The sequence below is a fragment of the Xyrauchen texanus genome, chromosome 24, assembly GCF_025860055.1.
Source record: "Xyrauchen texanus isolate HMW12.3.18 chromosome 24, RBS_HiC_50CHRs, whole genome shotgun sequence".
Classification (NCBI taxonomy): domain Eukaryota; kingdom Metazoa; phylum Chordata; class Actinopteri; order Cypriniformes; family Catostomidae; genus Xyrauchen; species Xyrauchen texanus.
Genome location: NC_068299.1, coordinates 42063591 through 42088385, shown reverse-complemented (window position 1 = coordinate 42088385; position 24795 = coordinate 42063591). Strand labels below are relative to the sequence as shown.

General features: G+C 44.0%; 1 protein-coding gene across 1 annotated transcript in view; it reads left to right on the top strand.

The window, feature by feature from the left end:
* Positions 1-24319, top strand: part of LOC127617779 (stonin-1) — a 139014-nt gene extending 114695 nt beyond the window's left edge. Inside the window, exon 14 of the mRNA XM_052089852.1 lies at positions 24212-24319. Coding sequence (XP_051945812.1) covers positions 24212-24319 — 108 coding nt within the window. The remainder of the gene's footprint in view (positions 1-24211) is intronic.
* The last annotated feature ends 476 nt before the right edge of the window (positions 24320-24795 follow it).

Below are 24795 nucleotides of genomic sequence, written 5' to 3'. Positions count from 1 at the left end.
GTAAGATTAATGACCACAGTCTTTGAAGTCCATCTAGATTAATTGCAGAAGTTCACATAGATGCAATTGTCCTTGTTAATTGGCTGATGAAGGCTTTTGTTGGCAATTGTTAGTCTAAGCATTTCATTTCAGGATCGTAGTCCATAAATAGACCGAGGTGATGCAGGTTGGAGTTGGCATAATTTCATCCTCTGAAGTCCGTCATAATAGATTGAAGTGATGTTTGGCTGGCACCGGCTGCATTTAGTCATCATCATTCTGCGACATGTAGCAGTGGAGTCCAACGTGAAGCAGGAATGGTGCTGGATCCAGCCGGTTCTGGTGACCTCAGGATAGGAGTCCCGAGGTTGAGACAGGGTCTCAGTTCAATTTTAAGCGGATCGTGTCGGGTTGCGGATTTTAATTAGTGCTGCTGTCGGAAAACGGGTCGGATGCCGTTTTAAGCACTGCGGGTACGGGCGGGTGCGGATTTACAAAATCGGACCTGTGCAGCTCTCCGGTGGTGTCTCCTTGCCGAGCAAGTATGCCACTGAGACGTTACCCAAATGCCTTGCTGCAGGGGCTCTACAGCCGGAACCAAAGTGTGCATGTTGCTCTCTGTACTATTCTCATCCGAAACGTATCTACCGGCTTCTCTTTCTCACTGAACTCCACTAGCGTTCGGATTAGAGTCTCTAACTCATTAACCTTCTCTGTCAGCCTGACTAATTCCTAACATTTATCACATGTGAATCCCTCACTGCTGACGGAGGAGGCTATTGTAAACATGTGACATGCAATGCAGGAAGAAATAACATGAGCTGATGCCATGACTTACCGCAAATTGTTTGTTGTTGGTTGTTCTTTATAAGCGGTGCTTTGAGATCGATGCAATAATCGGTGTACCGCAGAGGAGAAAAAACGGGTGCGCACTGAAGTTTATTCACGATAAAAATATAACGCGGATGCAGGTGGAATATGTGCGCAGTTGAATCGCAATAAGAAAATAATACGAGGGAAAACCCGATGCGCGCTTAAAAATGGCAGATGTTAAGGATTAAAGGCTAAAAACATATAAGCGATGCTAAAAAAAAAAAAAAAAAAACTAGCAGGCTACAAACACAGACTCTAGCTAGGTGCCAGCAGCAACAGGTAAAATACACACAGATGAAACGGTAGAAAAGGGGAAAAACCTGAAACGCGGTCAAATGTGTTGTGGCAAAAAATTATTAACCAACCATTATCACTGCGTAAGAGACACTCTGAATCAAACAGTCTTTTATAAGAATTTATTCTTGCAAGAAGGACCCAGTCATTACACTGGAGTTACTCTGTGCTATGAGTGAGACGAGGAAGGAAGGGCTGGGCAGTTTTTTTATACCTCTTTTCCCCAAGGTCTTCAACAGAAGCAGATCTTCCCCTTCTACATTCCTTAGATACAGGGACTAGGCTACTAGCATTAAAATTTCTACAACAAATGACAAAGGATATAATGATGAACGATGAATATATTGTGCGGCCAGCAACAGGAAGTTCAGTGTCTGTTTAAATTGTGTTTTTCTTTTTTTCTTTTCTTTTTTTATTATTATATTTATTGTAGGTTTTCAGACAAAAAGACAATACAATCACAGGACAGAACCAAACAAACACACACAAAAAAAAAAAAAAAAAAAAAACTCCTTCAGTTGGATTCAAATGTGCAGAAAACCACATCACCAGGCACAGGCAAGGAAGGTCAAAACAGATGTTTGCCTAGTGAGACATTATAAACCAGGTGAGATTGTACAACATGACCACATGAGATATACATAGGTATCTTTACATTAAAGACAGAGGTCAACGGAAATAACAATAAAATCCCAATAAAAAAACTATTTAAAAAAAAATGAATAGAAAAACATATTAAATAGCTTCATCATTGTTGATTTTTAACAAGTGATTGAAAAGAGGCCTCCAAGAGGCTTCAAATTTCTCTATATTTCCAGAAATACTATATCTGAGTCTTTCCACGTGCAGAGTGGAGGAAAGTTCTGACAACCAAAACTTGAATAATGGCTTCGAATTTTTCTTCCACATGCAGAGCATAGATTTTTTGGCAATCATCAAACCATACTGTATAGGCAGTCGGGTAGCATTATTAAGGCGCAGCAAAGAGGCCGACCAGCCAAGAATGGCAATTGCAGGATCCAAGGGAAGCTCACAAGCATAAGCTTCAGAAAGAAACTGAAAAACTTCTGACCAGAATTCACCCAGTTTTGGGCATGCCCAGAAGAGATGACCAAGAGAGCCCTCCGCAGACTCACACTTATTGCAGAGAGGGAAGATAGTAGGATAGAAAGAATTAAGTTTAACCCTTGAGTAATGTAATCTTGTGCAACACCTTATACTGAATAAGTTGGTGCCTGGGATTAATAGAACAGGTGTATATTTTTTTAAGACATTTTTCCCAGTCCTCCTCAGAGAGCTGAACATCTAGTTCCTCTTCCCAAACGTTTTTCAGATGAATAGTGGAAAAATCTAACTGACTTGTGAAGAAGTCAACAAATTTTGTAACTAACTTTGGAGTGTTGGGAACGCAAGTAAGCAATTTATGTAATTCACTATCAGTGGAACGAACATAATTTCTAATTTGTAGGTATCTAAAGAAATGTGAAGCAGGAAGGTCATATTTCTCTGTTAGTTGAGTGAATGTGGCAAAATTATTGACAATATATAAATCTCTCAAGGTAAGGATTCCTTTTCTAGCCCAGCCTGTGAACACTGGGTCTAATAGTGAAGGTTTAAAGGCATGGTTACGACAGACAGGAGCAAGAAAAGAGGTATTTGGCAATTTAAATGCCTTACCAATCTGAAGCCATATCCTTAGAGAATTATTAATCATAAAATGGGATCCTACTGTGGCTTTAAATGTCGCTGGGACAGCAAAAAGTAATGAGGAGAGTGACTAATTTGAGGCACCTTGCTCAATCATAAGCCATGAAGGGATATCAGTTGAGGGACTGTCGGGGTGCGGGTCCTGCCAGTAAGTTAAGGCTCTACAATTGGCAGCCTTTTGTAATGTTGTAAGTTTGGCAAACCCAAACCCCCCCAGCGACCTAGGCTTACACACGTGTATTTTAGATATTCTGTGTGCTTTGAAGCCCCAGATAAAAGGCAGCACAATAGAATCTAAAGTTTTGAAGAACTTTTGGGGTAAATAAATCGGCAAATTCTGGAAAAGATACAAGAATCTGGGTAACGTCACCATCTTAATAGCATTCACACGCCCCATCATTGATAGTGGTAAGGTCCTCCAGCATTTTATATTGTCCTTTTAGGTTTTCAAGCATTGTTAAATAATTAAGCTTATATATATCTTTTGGGTTTCTAGGTATATTAACTCCGATATATTTTAAACTGTTTATGGCTATTTTAAAAGGTAGACTACGCATAAAAATTGGATCGATGTTGCTAGTCACAGCCAAAAATTCACTTTTTTGCCAATTTACTGAATAACCAGAGAGTTTACCAAATGTTTACAACAGATTTAGTAAGGGTGGAATAGACTGTTCAGGGTTGCTTAGATACAGAATAATGTCATCTGCGTAGAGGGAGATATGATGGTTAATTTGGCCTAAATTCAAAGGCGAAATTAAAGAGTTATTTTTAATTGCAAGGGCGAGAGGTTCGATTGCTATTGCAAAAAGCAAAGGCAAGAGAGGGCAGCCCTGTCAAGTGCCTCGGTGTAATTGGAATTGCGATGACTTGTTAAAATTGGTGAGAACTGACGCCGAAGGATGGAGGCATAACAACTTCACCCAAGAGACAAATGCATCACCCATATCAAATTCTCTAATCACAGCTAAAATATAATCCCACTCAATTTGGTCAAATGCCTTTTCTGCATATAAGGCAAGAATTGCAACGCTAGCTTTAGAATCGAATCTGGTGTATAAGTTATTCAATAAACGCCAGACATTGAAAAAAGAAAAACGGCCAGGAATAAAACAAGATTGGTCGGGGTGGATAATTTCCCCAATGCAGATATTTAATCTATTAGCCAGAATTTTAGTAAAAATTTTAAGGTCAGAGTTCAAAAGAGATATGGGTCGATAAGATGCTGGGTCAGTTTCTTCTTTACCTTTTTTAAGAATTAGAGAAATATTTGCGTCATACAAGGACTGGGGAAGTTTATGTATGTCAAAAGAATGATTTAAGCATCCTCAACAGCATAGGAGAGAGCACCTGCGCAAATCTTTTGTAAAATTCGATCCCGAAACCATCTGGGCCAGGCGTCTTGTCACTGGGGAAAGATTTAATCGCAGCTAGTATTTCCTCTACCGTTATGCCCGCATTCAAAGCCTGCTCAGAGCAACCCAACTTTGGAAGATGTAATGAATGAAGGAAATCAGCCAAAGCTGAGGGGTCAGAACAACCCCTAGATTTGTATAATTTTTCGTAAAATTCTTTAAATGTATCATTGATTTCACTGACAATTGTTAGAACGACACCATTTTTGTTCTTGATTTTATGAATTGCTCTAGAGGCTTGTAGCCCCCTCAGCTGACGAGAAAGCAATTTGTCTGGTTTGTCACCAAGTTCAAACTGTTTTTGCTTCACTTTTAGCAACATATTATTAACTTGGTTCTAAAGAATCGAGTTATATTCCAATTTTAGTGCTGTAATTTCGTTAAGCACTTCTGAGTCTGCTGAATCTCTGTAAGTGTCCTCCAGCCGAGTAAGATGATTATCAATTTCTGAAAGGCGTTTTACCCTTTGCTTTTTTAGACTGGACTCGTATGAAATAATATGTCCTCTCAAGACAGCCTTTAGGCTTTCCCATAGTGTCGAGTCAGAAACCTCGCCCGTGTCATTAAATTTGAGAAACTCCGCTAGCAATTCTGCTCTCGGATGTAAACTTTTGTGAACAATTAACAGAGTAGGATTAAAACGCCAGTAATAGCTGGGCTTAATTTCTATGAGATCTAGAGAGATTGTCACTGCTGAGTGGTCGGAGATGATTCTATTGTGATGCTTCATTGATTTTACACAGGGAATAATTTTAGAGTGTTCTAAAAAGAAATCTATCCTGGAGTATGATTTATGAACTTGCGAAAAAAAAGTATACTGCATGTCCGTTGGGTGTTTTAGTCTCCAGATATCAACGAGGTCAAAAGAAGTAATCAGACTGTTAAGAACAGAGGTAGAGTTGGCCAAGGGTATTCCAATGCAAGAAGGAAATCTATCTAGAGTAGGGTCCAACACCAAGTTAAAATCACCGCCTATTATCAGGTGCGTGTTCAGAGTGTTTGTTAAAAGATTAAAGACTCTGCGGAAAAAAAAGGTCCGTAGGTCCGTACACATTAAAGTAGGCCAGATACATTTAAATAGCGGCCATTAGGGTCGCTGATAGTGGATATGTGCTTAAAAGGAGCTGACTTACGAAATAGAATAGCTACTCCTCTGGCCCTGGATGAGAAGGTAGATTGAAATACCTGGGAGATCCAATTGCATCTCAGTTGCCTTTGTTCAGAATGCCTAATATGTGTCTCTTGTAAAAATATTATGTCAGCAGGGATGGACTTCAAATAAGAAAAAACTTTAGCTCTCTTAACCTGGTTATTTAATCCCCGGACATTCCAACTAGCAAGAGTGACATTGCCACCTTTAAGTGAAGATCCCCTACTACACATCATGAAGTATAATATCTATTGTAATGGCAGCTGCAAAATGAATTTGAAGGGATAATAACCACTGAATAACCATTGAAGGAGATGTACAGACACTAAACTCGAGACAACAAACAACAAAAAAAGACAAAACCACCCACCCTCCCCCTTCCATCAGCTTCCCCAAATGAAGCCGGGAAAAAAAACTCATATGAACAGTGGAGCTGCAGGGCAGCATAAGGAGTAAGCGGAAAACCTGCCTACAAAAATAACCTAAAAAAGTGAAACCAGGGGACTCCCACGCAGCCTCCGTATAACTAAGTTATCAACAAAAGAATTGCTTTTGTTTTTAAACACTGTTTAAACTATATAAATGATATGAAGGAAAGTATGAACATGTACGTGCAGATAAGGCACTAATAAGGTGTACAATCTGACCAAATAACATGATCGCAAGCAGTCTGTACAATGTCTCTCTCTCCTTTTTTTTTTTTGCTTGAAAATACTCACAACCTCGTACTAAAGGCCGAAGGTAAACAGCAGAAATGATGATTTAAGTCATTCAGCCATGGAAACAGCATTGAAAAACAATCCCGCGCAGCAGATCAAGTAGGGTCTTCAACAGTGATGGTGTTAACGAATAATTCAGCATCCGAATCCGAGCCAAAGATTTTCTTGTTAGTGCCCTGGGTGACAAGAAGACGTGCGGGGAACAGCATTCCGAATCGAATACCAGCCTCCTTCAATTTCCTTTTCACTCCGTCAAACGCCCTTCGCTGTGAGAGGACCTCAGCCATGAAATCTGGAAAGACGGAGATGTGAACGCCGTCATATTTTAGAGGCGAGTGTTGCCGCGCAAGCCGCAGGATCATCTCCTTGACCGGGTAATGATGTATCCTCGCGATCAGAATTCGGGGACACCCTCCTTTTGGCGGTAAAGGCCCGGTGCGACGTGCACGGTCAACTTTAATCCCTGCAGGAAAGTTCTCGGCTCCCAGGAGGTTCGGGATAAGTTTTTCCACAAACTCAGTGGGGCGACCAGACTCCACGTTCTCGGGTAGGCCGACAATCTTAATATTCTGTCGTCGGGAACGGCCCTCGAGATCATCCAGTTTAGCACGTAGAACCTTATTAGCTGATAGTATTTCCTGACAGGAGGCCTCCAGGTCAGAAATGCGGCTTTTGTGCTCAGCTTTAACGTTCTCAAGATCTGCAATACGCGAGGTGGTTTCAGACAGCGCTGTTTGCAAATGAAATAGTTGCTTCCAGTGAATTAAATCTGTCGTTCATACCGTTATTCATGGTTTGAATGGCTGACAGGATAGCAGTTGAGTCCGTGGCCGTGTCGTGATCGCGATCAGTCTCGTGCTCAATAGGATTCTCGGCCAGTTTTTCGACTGCGCTGGATGGTGAATCTCCTTTCTTTGGCTTAGTCGTCTTCATCTCACTGTTGGATATTGTTGAGCAAACTTTCGCGATGAAAATTGTCAAATAGTACTAGTTTACGGAGGCTTGTTGAGGGAGCTCCCTAAATTTACGTCCACTCCATGTGGTGCTCTCTAGCGCCCCATGGAGTGTTTTTCTTTTAATAACATCTTTTAATTAATCGATTGCTGTTGTGCTTTTTTATTTTTTATGCTGCTCTGTTGTGAAGCACATTGGCCAATCTCGTGTTGTTTTTAATTGTGCTCTATAAAAAAAGAAATGAAAGAAATGCTGGGAAACTAACTTGCACCCATCTCTTCTGCATTCTAAGTAAACAACAAATCATTTATGTTCCTGATTTATAAGTCATCTTGGAAAAGTGTCTGCTAAATTACTAAATGTAATGGTAAATGACTTGCGCAGCTTCATACTATAAGCAATGAATAATTGACTCCAAGCTGTTGAATTATTATAGAAATAACGCACACCCCGAGGTGGTAATGCAATCATGATGCATAGTGGTGTAGGGTGTGAACAGGTCAGGTTTGGGGAATGTACAATTAATATTACTGATCAAAATCAATGATTAATCATACAGTGTGACCCGAACACCCATACATGTAAAAACGCCCCAAAAAGGGCTTATATAGTCCAAGAGTCTGCTTCAAATATATATATATAGATAATTAAACACAACGAATTATGATTAATTAGGAATATACATCATATGCATACAGGCTATATTAATTTTAATAACACCTCAATGGAATTGACCCGTAGGCTACCGCAACCAGTCAGTTCGTCCGCCGAACCACTTTATTTGGTACTTTTGATCAATTCTCCAGAGGGGTTATTCCTAGTTATAAGCTCACTCATCAAAAGCACATTAACTTACTTTGATAATATCAGCTCGTAGCTTAAAATCGCACATTAAAGAGGCTTTGTTTTGTAACCAACACACACAGACAATTACACGTATAGAGTTTAATACAAGGCACTATGATATATCAGTGCAATTGACAAACATACATATAACACAGAATAAGCATAAAATAAACAAAATAAATGCAGTAAGGGAAAGTGAAGAATTATTGGAGGTATGGCAAACTTATTACAATTAACCCTTTAAGAGCCAGCAACTGGAATTACACACTTTAATGCGTTGGAATTTCAGGTGAAATCATACTTGCACACTAGACCTTTTTGTGTTGCTTGAGCGAGACTGCGTGTCCTCGTGGCGTTCTTGAGACAGAGGACTTCGGTGCGGTGTTTCCAGAGCGTGGAGTTGAATAGTTGACGAGTGTTCCCGGGAGTTGCAGAAGATCGGGAGAAGTGAGAGAGTGTGAGATGGCTTGAAGAGTTCCAGGGGAAGTCCAAGGGAGGTCCAGAAGTGAAGTTGGGAGTTGGAAAGACAAGGCCGTAGCCTGGCGCACGCTTGGGAGTCCTTGAGGGCTTCCTAGTTCAGAGAAGCGAGAGGAAGAAGATCGGAGCATTCAAAAAAGAGGAAGAACTAAGCTGTAAGGAGATGAGGGAAGAGGGCGAAGGTCCGTTGTTAGTGCAATTTATGCCCTTAGAAAATGTGTCCCACCTCTCATTGGCTCGACCAATAAGAAGAGTGGAAGTTTCAGGCGGGAATTTGGTTTATTGCCCCTTTGTTCTGAGAGGGGTGGTAGATGAAGAAACTAGAAAATCTTCTTGTAATACTAATATGTTGTTGTTATCGACATATCATGTACACAGTCATTTCAATCTTCAAAATACCAAGTTATAGAGACCAAATATGCCACACATATGATTTCGGTTAACCATAGTATGCAACGTCTGAAACATTAACCCATTAGAGTTTGCAAGAACTCATAGACAAAACACATATTTAGGAAAATCATGAGATGGAACATTAGATACATGTTAATACATTTATCACAGGGATATATATATATAGGATATATGGGATTAAAAAGGGTTCATTTCTCCTCAGTAAGAATTGAGTGAGAATCAGCCCTGTCTGAGCATTCCTTTGGAGGTCGTAAAATTCTCCTTTCTTTGGGCAGGAGAATGATTCCCTTGTCTCGTCAGGCTCATTTGCATGTTTATGACTGTGTTTATGACGGTAAGAGATTTTGGGCTGAATGACTCAAAGATGGTAAACATAGCCGAAATACCATTTCTAAGGTGACCTTATATTTATTTTCGGCTAGGACAAATCGTAAGGTTTAATTTGATACCAAGAAAGATGTACTTGGTTCACTTAGACGTGGATATACACTGTTAGGCTATTAAATATAAGATCACCTTATTAACTATAACAGGTTTTACTACACTACTAAACTAATTTCAACTAGTTTTGATCTATCATCAGACAAATAAACACACAGGGATTAAAACATATTTCATTAGACATACATTTCTAAGTTTAAAACTGAAAAACACACACATTCTCTGTTGCCAACTTTTCACGTGCTCTTTTCTCACGTGGTGAAACACGGAGTATCACATGTGCGGGGTTTTAGAAAGCACCACGAGGATCCTCTGTCAATAGTTCATTGTCTCTTTGTCAATACATTTATTGTGCTCGTGGAGACTAGTCGGCGCTATTGCAGTAATTAGGGGAGTTTTAACAGTAAGTTCTTGTTTGTTCGGAACCTGCTGAGTTAATGATTATCCTTCATTGATTCCTCCAGACGCTACAGTCCCCCTTTTCGCCAGGTGATGTCCCTGTTGGAGACATCATCGGGCGACAATCGTCACAATGGCGGATGGCAGGTGAATCATGAGGGTTTTGTAGCAGGTGGTTATTCGGACGGAGGGTTCAATTTGATGAGGTTCAAAGTGGTCTCTGTCATGGTCCCCTCTTTCCGGGGGTTCCGTCGGAAACCTACGGACATGGCTTTCGTGAGCTTGGCTGTGGATGTTTGCATCTCGTTGAGCCTCCTGTACAGGATGAAGGCCAGGCCTAGTGTCAGGAGGTGGCTGATTCCCATAGAGATACACAGCGCAGTGTCCGCTGCGGTCCAGGCTCGGACAACAGGTGAGGTGGTCAAGATGGGCATTCGAGACAAGGCTTGGAGGGCTGTGTCGATAGGAGCAATGTCAATTAACTGGGAGCCCTCTCTTTCGATCCATAGTTCCAGTTCTGGATCTAGGGTGAGGTTTTGATTCTGGAAAAAAGATGGGATTTCCAGTTCTGTTTCGTACTCTTCACCTGGGAGATGGTATAGTGCCAGGTCATCGAGATGGAGGATGGCACCTTTCGGGACTTGAATCCACATGCTGTGGTTGGGCAAGGTGAGACGGGTGGCGGTGTCATGCTGGTCGTAGGTGAGTGTAGCTGCGCGCACAGGAGTGTTAACAAGCCACCTGTCGCCTACGATCTCGGCTTGTGTCTCGCTGACTTGAGTGCGAGGCTTGGCATCGGCAGGGCGGCGGGTATCGCTGCCCAGGTGTTGCAGCCCGCAGATTCCGTCAGTGTTGTCTCTGAGGAAGGGTTTGCTGGGGCAGAGGTAGTGAATGTCTTTGGTCAACGTGCACATATGCAGATTTGGGGCCAGGTACAGCCGTGGGTCGCTGTCGTGGTAGGCCACCACGTCTGGGGTGTGGATCTTGATGTGTGTGTTACTTTTCCAAAACCCGATGTTGACAATGTCCTTGAGTCGGTAGATTTGGCTTGACTCTATGATGGGTAGGTTCAGGAGAAAACCCACTTCCCTCTGCTCGGGGTCGACGTAGAGTGGGATGGCGCTACCCAGAGAGTAGGCAAGGTGTAGTTGTAACGGGTCAGTCGTTGTGGTGATGGTGGAAGCCAGCACGGTTTGTACAAGGCTTAAGGGTATCAGGTACGGTGGAATTCTACCCATGGCTAGGCTGTCAATGGAGGAGCTCACCTCCCGCAGCATGTCTGTCATCAGTGCTGTGACCAGCTGCGTTTGAGCGAAGTCGTTCTGGAAGACGTTGAAAAGCTGTTTCATGGAGCTCACTGTCTGGTTCAGCAGAACGCTGTGAGTGTTAAGAATTACCACAGTTCCTCTCAAGGTCTTGCCGATGGTCTGCAGGGATGCACTTTGTGTGGTGAGTTGCTCTTTTAGCTGGGGTATCTCAGTTTGAATTTCGGCCACATGCCGCCTCACGGTGGCTAGGTTCACTGCGTTGATACTAGACATACCAATGTTAAACAGAGTTCCGACGGCAGCGGCAGCTCCGAGCAAAGCTCCCAGGAACCGTTTGGAGCGGTGGTTGTGTCCACCTAACTCCGCTTGTGTGACAGTCATTTTCTCAAGTTGGTTGAGCATGTGCGTGACATCGGCCTCAACGTGAGCTGAGGAGTCCTCGGTCCATCGGGCACCTGCCCAGCTGTATTGGGCTACCGCTCGGGGGTAGTGGGCCCGGTAGATGTTGCGGGGGTCGAGTCGAACGTACACTTTCTGGGTGTGGGTCCGGCAGTTGGTGATCAGGAGTCCCGGTTGTTCCCTCAGGACGATGCCTGATGCCGGACCAGGTGAGATGATGTCCGACTGCGGTTGACTTCTGGTTGACTGGAGGCACAGGATGGTGAACCACAGCAGCATCCTAGTAAGGGCAAAAAGGGATAGAGACAAGGGGGTCAGCGAGGGTCGTCCTTGGTAGTGCAGGACGGTCTTTCGACTCCTAGGATGGAAATCAGGTTAGTTTGCATTGGCCCCTCCCCGCTTTTCCCTGTCGGCCATATGTCGTTTTATTTGATTACGGTGGACCCATTTGAGAACCGGCTCTTTCTGTCTCCGGTTTAGTTGGATCCAGTACGCCACTGGGGAGAGTTTGTCAATGATCTCATGGGGTCCTGTCCAGTGGGGCAGTAATTTCTTTGACAGCCGATGGGAGGCTGTGCGGGATGGCTGAATGAAGCTATAATACCAGACCCTGTCGCCCACGTCCAGTTCTTGGTGCGACGCTTTTTGATCATAGTATGCTTTCTGTCCTTCGGCACTCTTTTGAAGCTGTTGTTGTGCAAAAGCAAATGTTGCTTTCAGGTGCCGGTGTAGCTCGTCGAGGTACTGATGAGTGGTGCAGGCCGTGACGAGGCTGGAGTCTCCTGGCTGATACAGCAGATGCAGTGGCAGTGTCATCTGCCGCCCAGTCATTAGTTCGAAGGAGACATGTGAGTCGAGTTCTGTGGGGTGGCTCTGAGAGCCATTAGCACCAGCGGGAGTTTTACATCCCAGTCCTTCTGATTGGCAGACACATACTTCTTCAACATACTGACCACGGTTCGGTTCGATCGTTCCACTTGGCCAGATGAGATTGGATGATGACTGACGTGTAGTTGAACTTGGACTCCCAGGAGTTTCCAGATCTGTTGCATAATCTCAGCCGTAAAGTGAGTGCCTCTGTCTGAGTTGACTCTCAGGGGCAGTCCGAACCTGGAGAAGATGTGGTTCATCAGGAGGTATGCCGTGGTCTGGGCAGTGTCGTTGGGTGCTGGAAGACACTCTACCCACTTTGTGAACTGGCACACGACTGTGAGGAAGTATTTGTTGCCCCTTGTCGACCTGGGCAGAGGTCCTACCCAGTCGATTTGGAGGTCTGACCATGGGAATGTGACTCTCCTGCGTTGCAGTGGAGCTCTGTGGTTTGGGTTTGCCGGTTGAAACTGGCAGCAAACCAGGCATTCTCTGACATATTCTGTCACATGTTCCTGCATGCGGGGCCAGTATGCCACTTGTTTCAGTGTCTCATAAGTGGCTCTGGCGCCGTGGTGCCCGGCACATAGTGCGTCGTGGGCATAACTTAGCATGACCCCCCTTAGGCACTGTGGCACCACGAGCCTTGGCGCTGTGATGTCATCAGGTGCATACCACAAAATGTTGTTTGTCACACGCAGCATGTGCTTTATGTCATGCAGTCGTCTGAGGCATGGGTCGTCAGTGAGGTCAGACGGCGCTAGAGGGTGGTTGGTGGGGTCAGAGAGGTGGTTCAGGAAAGTCTATGGATGTGTCAGAGTCTTGCATGTCCGCTATGTCGTTGTTTGACATCTGCGGAGTCAGCGTTAGAGGCTGTGAGGGTGGCACTGTTGCAGGGAAAGTTCGTTTGCTTCGGGTTATCACTGCAATGTTCACGGTGGGTGGGAGGGTTGGAGGTGACCATAGAGTACAGTGCAGTGCGCCAGTCTTGGCAAGTGCATCGGTTTGGTCGTTCAAGTCTTTGTCAAGGCCTGGTTGCCTTGAGTGTATTTTCACCTTCTTCCAGTAGACAATCATGTTGTGATTTCTTGTGATGTCATCACATTCTTGGAACAGGTGTTGGTGTTTGATAGGCTTGTTGTTCGAAGTTTTAAAGCCATTTTGTTTCCAGTTTGGAAGGTGGCATGTGAAACTGAGTCTGGCATAGTTTGAGTCTGTGCAGATCAGGAGTTCTTTGATGTTATGGGTCGATGCGATTTGCAGAGTTATGAGAATGGCTGCAACCTCCGCGTACTGTGATGAAGTGTTGTGGTGGGCACGGCAGGTCATTTACCCATAATACACCTGCTCCTGCTTGACGAATGCCCTCTTGGTTGTAGGAACATCCATCGACGTAGGCTGTGGGCATACCTTGGCAGGCATTTTCTTCAAAGTACCTGTGACAGGTCAGTTGTGTTGTTGGGGTTCTTCCACATCCATCGTTGCAGCTGGTGTGTTATCAGAGCAGTTCTGGCAGGCAGCCAGGCCGTTGCCTAGCATCGACTTGTGATTCTGAGCATATCGTGCCTCAACATTGCGCCCCTGGAGGGCCATTAACCACGTGGCTATGCGTGAATTGGTGACCACGCCATCTCGGATACGCTGGCTGTTGAGAAACATGACAGGCTGGTGGCAAGTCTCTATGATAACCTTTTGGGCTCCAATGTAGTTGGAGAATCTCTGGATGGCCCATACAGTGCAGAGCAGAGCTTTTTCAGAGTCTGAGAATTTACTCTCGGGTGGAAGAAGTGTCTTGCTGGCATATGCGATTACTCTCTTGTCTTGGTCATGCCGTTGGTACAGGCCAGCACTGAGACAGTGGCTGGAGAATCCAGCTTCTAAGTAGAACTCTTTTTGTGGGTCCGGGTAAGCCAGGCACGGAGCGGTGCAGAGGTGTCGTTTTAGCTCGTCCATGGCCTGTTTTTGGACCTCTGTCCATACAAATGGCAGTTAGAGGTTTTGCAATGTCTGAGTAGCTCTCGATGAACTGCCGCGAGTAATTGCACACCCCTAGGAAACTTCGCAGCTCTGAGGTATTGGTGGGTGGCTTGATGTTTTGAACGGCTTGAATAAAGCTGGACTGTGGTTCGATGCCCTGTGATCCTATGAGTAGGCCCACGTAGTTGACCTTGGTTTGGCACCACTGTCCTTTTGTGGAGGGCGATCTTGGCGCCGGCAGTGGACAATTGGTTCAAAACATAGTCTATTTCTTTCATGTGGTCAGCCACCGTTGTGCTTTTCATGAGAACATAGTCTACGTAGATAAGATTGCCTCTTGTTCTGGCATCTGGGCATGCTTTGTTCAGGAAGATGTTGAACTCAGCAGGTGAGTTGGCATAGCCAAACGGACACCTTGTGAAAGTGAATTGTCTGTTGCCGAATGTGAAAGCTAGCTTGTGCTGATCTTCGGGATGCACTGGTATGGTCCAGAATCCAGAGGCCACATCAAGTGTAGAGAAGATGGTGGCTCCTCTGATTCTGGGTATTTCCTGCTCCAGCTGAGTCATGGGCCATCGTGACAGTGGCACTTGTTGATTCAGTTTCCTGTAGTCAATGGTGGGTCGCCACTTGCCGTTTGGTTTGAGGACGGGCCAGATGGGGGCAGAATAGGTGCTGTTGCATGGACGGATGACACCTTTTTCAAGCATGGAGTCGATGATCTCTTGCACTGGTTTGTGTGACACGATGGGGATTTTGTACTCCCTGACAAACGTGGGAGGAGCATTAGGGTGCGTTGGGATGCGCACGGTGTGGAGCTCGGTGAGACCACAATCTAAAGAGTCTTTGGCAAATGATGCTTTGAACTTGTAAAGGACTCGTCTGAGTTCTTGTCGATCTGCATCATTAAGTGCGTCAGCGTCGTTTAGAATTTGCTGAACTTGGGACTCAAATCCTGGATACGGCTCCTCTGTCGGTGTGTCGTCTGTCGTGTTGGCAGGCAAAGGTGCGGCAGTGTCATCAATCTCGCAGGCAGGCTGTTTGGAGACTGTGTATACTGCAAGGTGTTGGTCCTTTTGTCAGTTCTGTTCTGCATACCTGGTCTTTGTCCACTGGCATGACTGAAGTTATGGAGATGATTTTGAAGGGGGTTGTGAAGACGGTGTTGTCTGTGTGCCCTTCGGGTATCATTGAAGCTGGGATGGGTCCAATGATTGGTAATGTTAGTTCAAAGTCATGAAAGTCGTTGCTCACTAGCCATCCTGCCCGGTAGGCTTTTGGAATTGTGATGTCCATTGCCATGCAGTTGTTGAAGAGGATGTAAACAGCACGGGATGACACTTCAGTGAGGGCCGTGGCTTCCAGCGTGAGTCCAAGTTCAACGCATTCGGGTGAAGGTTGAAAGAGACCCAGCGTGTGGTTTAGGGTTTGACCACAGCGCATGTTGAGCCGAACAGCGACCCCTTTGGTGTATGCTGGTACTACAGTTTCCTGTTCGTTGACCAAGGTGCAGACCTCTGGAATGGTCTGGCCTGACCGGAGGTTAGCAGTGTTGGTTGGAATCACAGGAGGCTGTAAAGTCAGTGGGGCCCATAAGACCTCATTAATAATGTCTACATGAGCGTTGAGGCGAATCAGAATGTCTGCTCCAATGTAGACATCATGGGGCAGGTCTGGAAGGACCAAGAAGTAGTGAGTCAGACACCGGTAGTTCCACTTCAAGTTCAAGGCACAGATCCTTTTGGCAGTCACCATTGTTGATGGGCATGAGTTCAAAGGAAAACGGGTGTGCTTGCTGGCAGATGGAAGGTCCGGTGTGTCTTCAATGAGAGCATTGTATAGGGAGAGGCTGATGGCTGAGTTGTCTGCCCATAGTGCTAGTATGATGTCAGTGGCAGTTACACCATTCAAGTGCAGGTCAGCTGTAACCTTGGGGCAGAAGGAGTCAAAGTCTTGGGTGAGTTGAAATGTGCAGAGTAGCGAACTTGAATGTCGCTCGGGTGCTGATGCTGTGTCACTGTGGCTGGCTGTGAGAGTTCCCGTGACCTTTGTGACCTGACAGTCTGGTTCAGGTGATCGGGGTGGCTGAAGGGGGAGAGGTTCTCGCACTTGAGCCCACATCTTCAGCTGTCTGAAGTCCAGCAGGGGCTCGAAGCGGTCTAGTAGATCTTTTACGATAAGAAGGGGATATGTGTTCATTGGTGAGATGTACACAGGGTGTACCACACTCATAGGGCCAATGGTCAAGTGAATGGGAGCTATCTGTTCAAGCCGGACGTCATTTTGGCTGTATGACTGTACATTTAGCACACAATTTTGAGATTTTAGAGTTCGATTTTGCCTCTTAACTTCAAATTTGAGTCTTTCAAAAAGTTCAGCTGATACCAAAGTGAGGTCTGCTCCAGTGTCTACCAGGGCTTCGAGTCTCACGTCATGTTCCACAGTGATGGCGAGAGAGTTTTCGTGCTACCCCCTTTTCGATCAGATTCCCCAGGAGTTTTGGTGTTGGGGCTTGTGTGGTGATCGATAAGCAGTTAGGGTCGGTGTCGGGTGACTCCGTGCAGAGACACACAACCAAAACAGCACTTTCTGGTATCTTAGGGGCTTGGTCACTGGTGTGACGGATTGTGTTGTCCGCTGCAGGATGTGTGGTTGTCAACTGCAGTGAGTGGGTTTCGCTGTCACCTGGTGATGTGATAGCTGGTTCGGTAGTCTGTGTCTGAAGAGCGGTGCTCTGGGTGCTTGGTTCAGTAGGAGGGCAGTCAGGAAGGGTGTTGGTTTCATGCCTTATGCTTAGTCATGAGGAGTCTGACCTGTCCTCTTTGTCTTTTTTGTGAGGTGTTCTATGAAGAAGCTCTTTCAGAACCTTCAGGATCTCTGCGGTCTCCACCGTGGCCTCACTGTTTTTCTGTGGGGTAGACTCGGACTTGAACTTGCCTGATGCATGCCGCGAGGTGTGCGGGCTGTCTGGGCTTGACGTTCTCATCGACGGGGTTCTGTTCTGTCTGGGCCGTCGGTTGGCTTCCCATGTGGCTCCACCCTTTTGGTTGTGGGGTGGCCGTGGGCCATCGTAGAATCTTTCAGAGCGCCCGCTTTGGTGCTTAGGACGGGCACCATCACGGTTGTGCTGCCCTCTTCTGTCATGGAACGGTCTTGACTCGTGGTAAAAAGGTCTGTTACTGTGGTGCTGGTGGGCGCCCTCTAGGGCCAGCTCTGAGCGCTGATCAGTGACGACAAATGGTTGGATTTTTTACAGTCTTTTCAGAAGCAATCTTCTGTTTGGTGAAAGCTTTATGGGCTAAGTCTCGCAGCTGTTGGGTAGTCATGCTACGAGGGCAGGCCAGGACCCCTAAGTGATGGCTCACCGTGGGATGCAGAAACAGAGTTTTGAAGTTGAAATCTTCTTCCATACCAGGTTCGTTCCGTGCTCCGAATTAGGCTCGTCGGATGCGGCCGTAGTAGGCCTGTGGAGTTTCCAGTCGGGCCTGTTTGAGGTCCATAGCGACGATGAGTCCTTGTTCTGACTCTGGATCAGAGAATTCTCTGAAGGCCTGCTGTAGGTAGTCTGATTTGATAGTCTCTGGTTGTCGATCCAGGAAGCTGCGCACGTCGCGGCTAGACGTAATTCTCAGCAGGTACACTCTGTCCCGCATGGTCACGTTGGGAACAGTGTGCAAGTGAAAGTCTATGTCTTGCAGGTAGGCGTGCACGTCGTGGCCTCCTGCAGGATTTGGGGTGAAAGTAGGGATGTTTCTGGCCAGCTCAAGTTCTTTGGGAACCATGCCGTGGTTAGTGACCAGGCTTTGGTGTGCGGGCTCCCACCGTTTTGTTGCTGACGGGGGTTCTTGGAGGCTGGCTGGTGACATGTTGAACAGTGGGCTTTCACCCCCCTTGTCAGCTCTGAGTTCTTGGCTGAAAAGATTGGGCCCACTGGTCAGGGGAAACTCTGTGGTGTGCGTTTCCCTTTTCTGTTCACTTTGCAGTTTATAAGAATGTTTCAGTTCATTGTGAACAGTGTCAAGTTCATATTGGAGCTGGTCTCTGTGCTGAATAAGTTCATGGATTTCAGCTCGGGCCATGTTCAGATGCTTTTCACAGGCTCTGGCTTTAGCATCTGTCTTTTAATGCAGTCTCTGCTCTTGTAAGGAGAGACTCGGCTTGTTGCAACTTGTCATCGAGTTCTTCTCTGGCTTTTCTCTCCAACTGTTCTCTTTGGTCTGTGTCTCGGAGAAGTTTTTCCAGGGCATTTTGAAGTCTTTCTACTTCCTTTTCCTGTTCTGGGTCCGTTTCATCCTCTTCCTTTCGCTGTTCCTTGGTTTCGAGGCGTAGCTGATCTAGATGACTGAGTTTTTGCTTGGTTCCTACGGGCCTCCTCAGCTTGGAGTTTTAGTGCTGCGGCCTCCTGCTCCAGGTCGAGGTTGCTTTTCTCATTTATCCGTGCCTGGGCGACGAGATTGTGGGCAAGACTTCCGATGATCTTGGTCCATTCTTTGTGGTTGTAGCTCTGTGTTGGGTCGTGGGCCATTAGGCTGTCCAATTCGGCGTCCAGTTGCTCTCGACCTAGGGGCTGTAGGTCCCTGGCATCCTTGGGTAGGACGGTGTCAGTCATTGCGCTCAACCAGGCCTCAAGGTGATCCCAGTGGGCTGCGGGACTGGACGAACGGGACATACTGGCTTACTGGCGAGAGAAAAGAACAGCACACACAAAGAGGCCAATGCAAGTATGCATAGGGTTAGCGAGCTACAATGAGGTGGCTATTATAAGCCGTAATTTTGACTAACTGGGGTTGACAGTTAGACAGTTAGTGGGCCGAATTTCACGGGTCAGTGCAGGTCTAAATAAAGACTTTGACAAGGCGGCAGCCCACAAGGGTTATCTGAGGATGCGGGCTGCCTGTTTGTCTCTTTATTCAGTTTTCCTTGATGGCTCTTGTAGGCTCTGTCTTACTGTGAACTGGAAGTACACACTACGACAGAACAGAACAGCAGAATAAAATGGAACACAATTAATGTTAGGAATAGATAGGCAGGAGAAAAAGGGCCTAAGTCTACCACCACTGCTAGGGTTTATGATAGGACCAACAGGGTGGAGCGCTATCGAGGTATAAACCCTAGGAAGATGGTGTGGCTTAGGGGAGAGAAAGAAAAGAAATGGGTCAAATGCTTAAATGACCAGTGGAATGTCTAGTATTATGTGGCCTATACTGGTGGATGGATTTTACCTTCTTTTAGTTTGCCTGGGGTGAATTGATGTCACTCTGCCGGGGACCAGCGCGTGGTCAATCTTTCCAATGGTCCTGAACACTGGGCAGCAGTGTCCCCGGGCCCTCTGCTACTATCACGGTGCGCCCTCTCAAACAACTTGACTTTAAACACAACCGGCAACACCAAGGTGTCAACTGTCAGACGGCACAACAAGATTTGGATTTTCCCTAGAACCCTCGTGAGAGTGGCCCCTCTTTAGGCCCTGGTTTAGGTAATTATTCCAAACTTGCCGTGTGTGTCGACTGACGGGGTTGACTCTCTTTGGAGTGCCAAATTGCTGATGTCGTTGCGTGCCGCACCAATGGAAAGAGACAGAAGAGTCCGAGATTCACATACAGCCAGCGTCGGTAACGCCGGTCGGACAAACCAGCTTGCTGGGAACCAACCAGAGATGACGGTCGAATCACCACAGCACACTAGGGAATTCTACATACAAATACAGAACAGGATTCAGCAAGTGAAAGTCTTAAAGTGAATCAAGGCTTTCTTGTTTAAACCAAATTGAGTAATTATGTGTGTAGAAATAACAGGCAAAGCTTTACCAATTGATGATAAATCGAGAAGTTTGGTAATGATGTTAATTATCAAACAATTTGACCACAAGAAAAGACAGAAGTAAACAAGGCAGGGTTAACAGACAAACTTAATTTAAATTGAATTCAACTTGTTAAACTCAATTGAAATAAGCTTGTAAAGAGATGTCAAGTAGCATCTAAGATAGTAAGGATACAGTTGTAATAAAGTATCAAAGAGGGAGGGGAAAAGAAAAAAAAAATTTTTTTTGCATTTTTTTTTTTGTTTATATCAATAATAATTAATCATATTAATTATTAATTATTGACATGAGACTTAATTCAGATTTACATTCGAAATTTGTTTGTTTCAAACCAAATTTGACTAAGTGTAAGAAAAGTTAGAGATCAGAATTGTGTCCGACGATAATCAGATTGCTGTACGATATCAGTGATGATATCTGAAATAAACCAACTGGACTGGGACTTAACTTTTAATTGGTTTCAAACAAAACTTGAATTAAAATTTAATGTAACAGTCGGAGGTAGAGGAATTGTTTAACATCCAATAATATTAGCACATGCAAAGCTTGAAAATGCCAATATGTATTGACTGTTAAACTACCCTGTAAATCTTCACAGGGTGAAAGGGTTTTGAGAAAAGAGATGACCTACAATGAATGTCCACACGATGGCGTACTTGTGCTCGCGCACAATGACGTCATGGGGTGGGAGTAATTTGATAACTAAATTAACGAAATATATATGACCTGTCTGCTAATGTCCACACGATGGCGTACTTGCGCACGCGCAAGATGACGTCATGGGGTGGGAGGAACTTGAGAACTAATCAAGCTTTTACAGGCTGCCCTCTATTGTTTGTTAGCAAAATAACACCCTATATTTCGGTGTGACTCAAATCTGGGCGTGTGTTACGCTGTGATTTTCTGCAAAATCACACTTATTCAATTGAGACCTCGGCGGGTCTTTTCTTTCTTTCTTTCTGGTGCTATGCTTTACATAAATGGCGTGGCAGATTTTTTTTTCCTGCACTAGAGTAAATGTGGACAACAGGAATTGTACGTCTGTCCTTCGACTCCCATACACATTAGGAATATAGCACTTATTCAAAATGTATTAGGTTTCCAATTGATTAGCAACGTCAATGTAAACCAGGAGTTATTTTTATAACGTTTATAATCTTCAGGCCTTACTTAAGATGAGAAAAGGAGCATCGCTTCACCCAATCTTCTATCGCCCAGACAGAAGAGCATCGTTCTGAACAGGGCTGGTTTGTAATATTAAAATATAGCGCGTCTTTACAGAAGCAATTTTAATATTATGAACTGCGGTTTACTTTATCATTCAACAGTGGTAACAACTGTTTAGACGTCATTTAGCAACTTGTTAATCGTGCTGAACTGGGACGGGCTTTTGTGCCTTTCAGTTCGGCGCGCTCGCGTACAAAATTAACAACAAAAATACACAAAATTGACAATGCATTCGTTCACAAAACAAAGCTTAAAATGTGCCCGCATTCTCCACCATTAATAATGTAGGGTGTGAACAGGTCAGGTTTGGGGAATGTACAATTAATATTACTGATCGAAATCAATGATTAATCATACAGTGTGACCCGAAAACCCATACATGTAAAAACGCCCCAAAAAGGGCTTATATAGTCCAAGAGTCTGCTTCAAATATATATAGATAATTAAACACAACGAATTATGATTAATTAGGAATATACATCATATGCAGACAGGCTATATTAATTTTAATAACACCTCAATGGAATTGACCCGTAGGCTACCGCAACCAGTCAGTTCCTCCGCCGAACCACTTTATTTGGTACTTTTGATCAATTCTCCAGAGGGGTTATTCCTAGTTATAAGCTCACTCATCAAAAGCACATTAACTTACTTTGATAATATCAGCTCGTAGCTTAAAATCGCACATTAAAGAGGCTTTGTTTTGTAACCAACACACACAGACAATTACGCGTATAGAGTTTAATACAAGGCACTATGATATATCAGTGCAATTGACAAACATACATATAACACAGAATAAGCATAAAATAAACAAAATAAATGCAGTAAGGGAAAGTGAAGAATTATTGGAGGTATGGCAAACTTATTACAACAATTAACCCTTTAAGAGCCAGCAACTGGAATTACACACTTTAACGCGTTGGAATTTCAGGTGAAATCATACTTGCACACTAGACCTTTTGTGTTGCTTGAGCGAGACTGCGTGTCCTCGTGGCGTTCTTGAGACAGAGGACTTCGGTGCGGTGTTTCCAGAGCGTGGAGTTGAATAGTTGACGAGTGTCCCGGGGAGTTGCAGAAGATCGGGAGAAGAAGTGAGAGAGTGTGAGATGGCTTGAAGAGATCCAGGGGAAGTCCAAGGGAGGTCCAGAAGTGAAGTTGGGAGTTGGAAAGACAAGGCCGTAGCCTGGCGCACGCTTGGGAGTCCTTGAGGGCTTCCTAGTTCAGCATCATTCAGCAAGAGGGCAGGAAGCAAGAGAGAGAGAGAGGAAGAAGATCGGAGTGTTCAAAAAAGAGGAAGAACTAAGCTGTAAGGAGATGAGGGAAGTAAGAGGGCGAAGGTCCGTTGTTGGTGCAATTTATGCCCTTAGAAAATGTGTCCCACCTCTCATTGGCTCGACCAATAAGAAGAGTGGAAGTTTCAGGCGGGAATTTGGTTTATTGCCCCTTTGTTCTGAGAGGGGTGGTAGATGAAGAAACTAGAAAATCTTCTTGTAATACTAATATGTTGTTGTTATCGACATATCATGTACACAGTCATTTCAATCTTCAAAATACCAAGTTATAGAGACCAAATATGCCACACATATGATTTCGGTTAACCATAGTATGCAAAGTCTGAAACATTAACCCATTAGAGTTTGCAAGAACTCAGACAAAACACATATTTAGGAAAATCATGAGATGGAACATTAGATACATGTTAATACATTTATCACAGGGATATATATATAGGATATATGGGATTAAAAAGGGTTCATTTCTCCTTCTCAGTAAGAATTGAGTGAGAATCAGCCCTGTCTGAGCATTCCTTTGGAGGTCGTAAAATTCTCCTTTCTTTGGGCAGGAGAATGATTCCCTTGTCTCGTCAGGCTCATTTGCATGTTTATGACTGTGTTTATGACGGTAAGAGATTTTGGGCTGAATGACTCAAAAGATGGTAAACATAGCCGAAATACCATTCTAAGGTGACCTTATATTTATTTTCGGCTAGGACAAATCGTAAGGTTTAATTTGATACCAAGAAAGATGTACTTGGTTCACTTAGACGTGGATGTACACTGTTAGGCTATTAAATATAAGATCACCTTATTAACTATAACAGGTTTTACTACACTACTAAACTAATTTCAACTAGTTTTGGTCTATCATCAGACAAATAAACACACAGGGATTAAAACATATTTCATTAGACATACATTTCTAAGTTTAAAACTGAAAAACACACACATTCTCTGTTGCCAACTTTTCACGTGCCCTTTTCTCACGTGGTGAAACACGGAGTATCACATGTGCGGGGGTTTTTAGAAAGCACCACGAGGATCCTCTGTCAATAGTTCATTGTCTCTTTGTCAATACATTTATTGTGCTCGTGGAGACTAGTCGGCACTATTGCAGTAATTCAAGTTCTTGTTTGTTCAGAACCTGCTGAGTTAATGATTATCCTTCATTGATTCCTCCAGACGCTACAGTGGAAAAGATAAAAAAAAAAATTCTGATGTTCTAAGTCAGTGTCTTTGTATTAATTTGTTATTTTACTGTGGTAGCTTGTACTGCTTTTCAGAATAACTGAGATAATTTGGTGAAATATTGAACCATTATGCAGTCAAGACTTGGAACTACTTCATAGCCATCTGTTTACTGAAATAACTGCACACCATAGAACACGTCTGTCAACCAATCAGAATCAAGCATTCAACAGACCTGTGGCATACATTTATTTTTCCCCTACATCCATTTTGTTTTTCAATATTTACTCCCAATTACTTGCACTACTCTCTCAAACAGGGTAATGTTTAGTATTATATAGTGTGTTCTAGCATTTAAAATGGACCACCAAACAAACTCCTTGATCTGCCCACTCTTATACATTTTTTACATTTGAATTGGCCTCATTTTCATACTGTATGAAGGCGTCATTAGTTAAATCATTGCTGTCTGTAAAAGTTGCACTAATGATTTTATTTGACTTTTTTTGACAGATTCACCGCAGCAAAAATCGATGGAAATTCTACTTGAAAGATGGAGTCATGTGTTATGGAGGGAAAGACTATGTTTTCTCCAAGGCTGTTGGGGAGGCCGAGTGGTGAGAGAGAAATAATGTAGCATTTGACAAATAAAATGATTTTCAGTAAGAAAAAAATTTGATGCACTAAATTTTCAAATGTTCTTGAATGTTCTTTTTTGTGACTAATTATTTAAAGCCATTATAATATTGTTTAGTTTTTCATGCAAGTTCATTGTGAATTTTGTTACCATATTGACCCGAGATGTAGAAATTTATGTTGCTGGTTATTTGACATTGAAACTAAAATTTTCAGATGTAAAAAATGTTTCTTTATTGATTGACGTATTTCTGTCTGAAGTAAATGTGGGGATTTATATTCCAATTAAATAAGATTCCTGTTGGGTTTTTTTGTAACCATGGACTAAATTTGTGGACTAGGGAAGGTTGTTTCTCCTGATTATTTTGAGAAAAAGAAAAACATTAAAATGCCTTATTCAGACATGATTAGAATGATCTCTGCTTATTGTGCTAAAACTGGAATAGAAACTGAACTCGTGA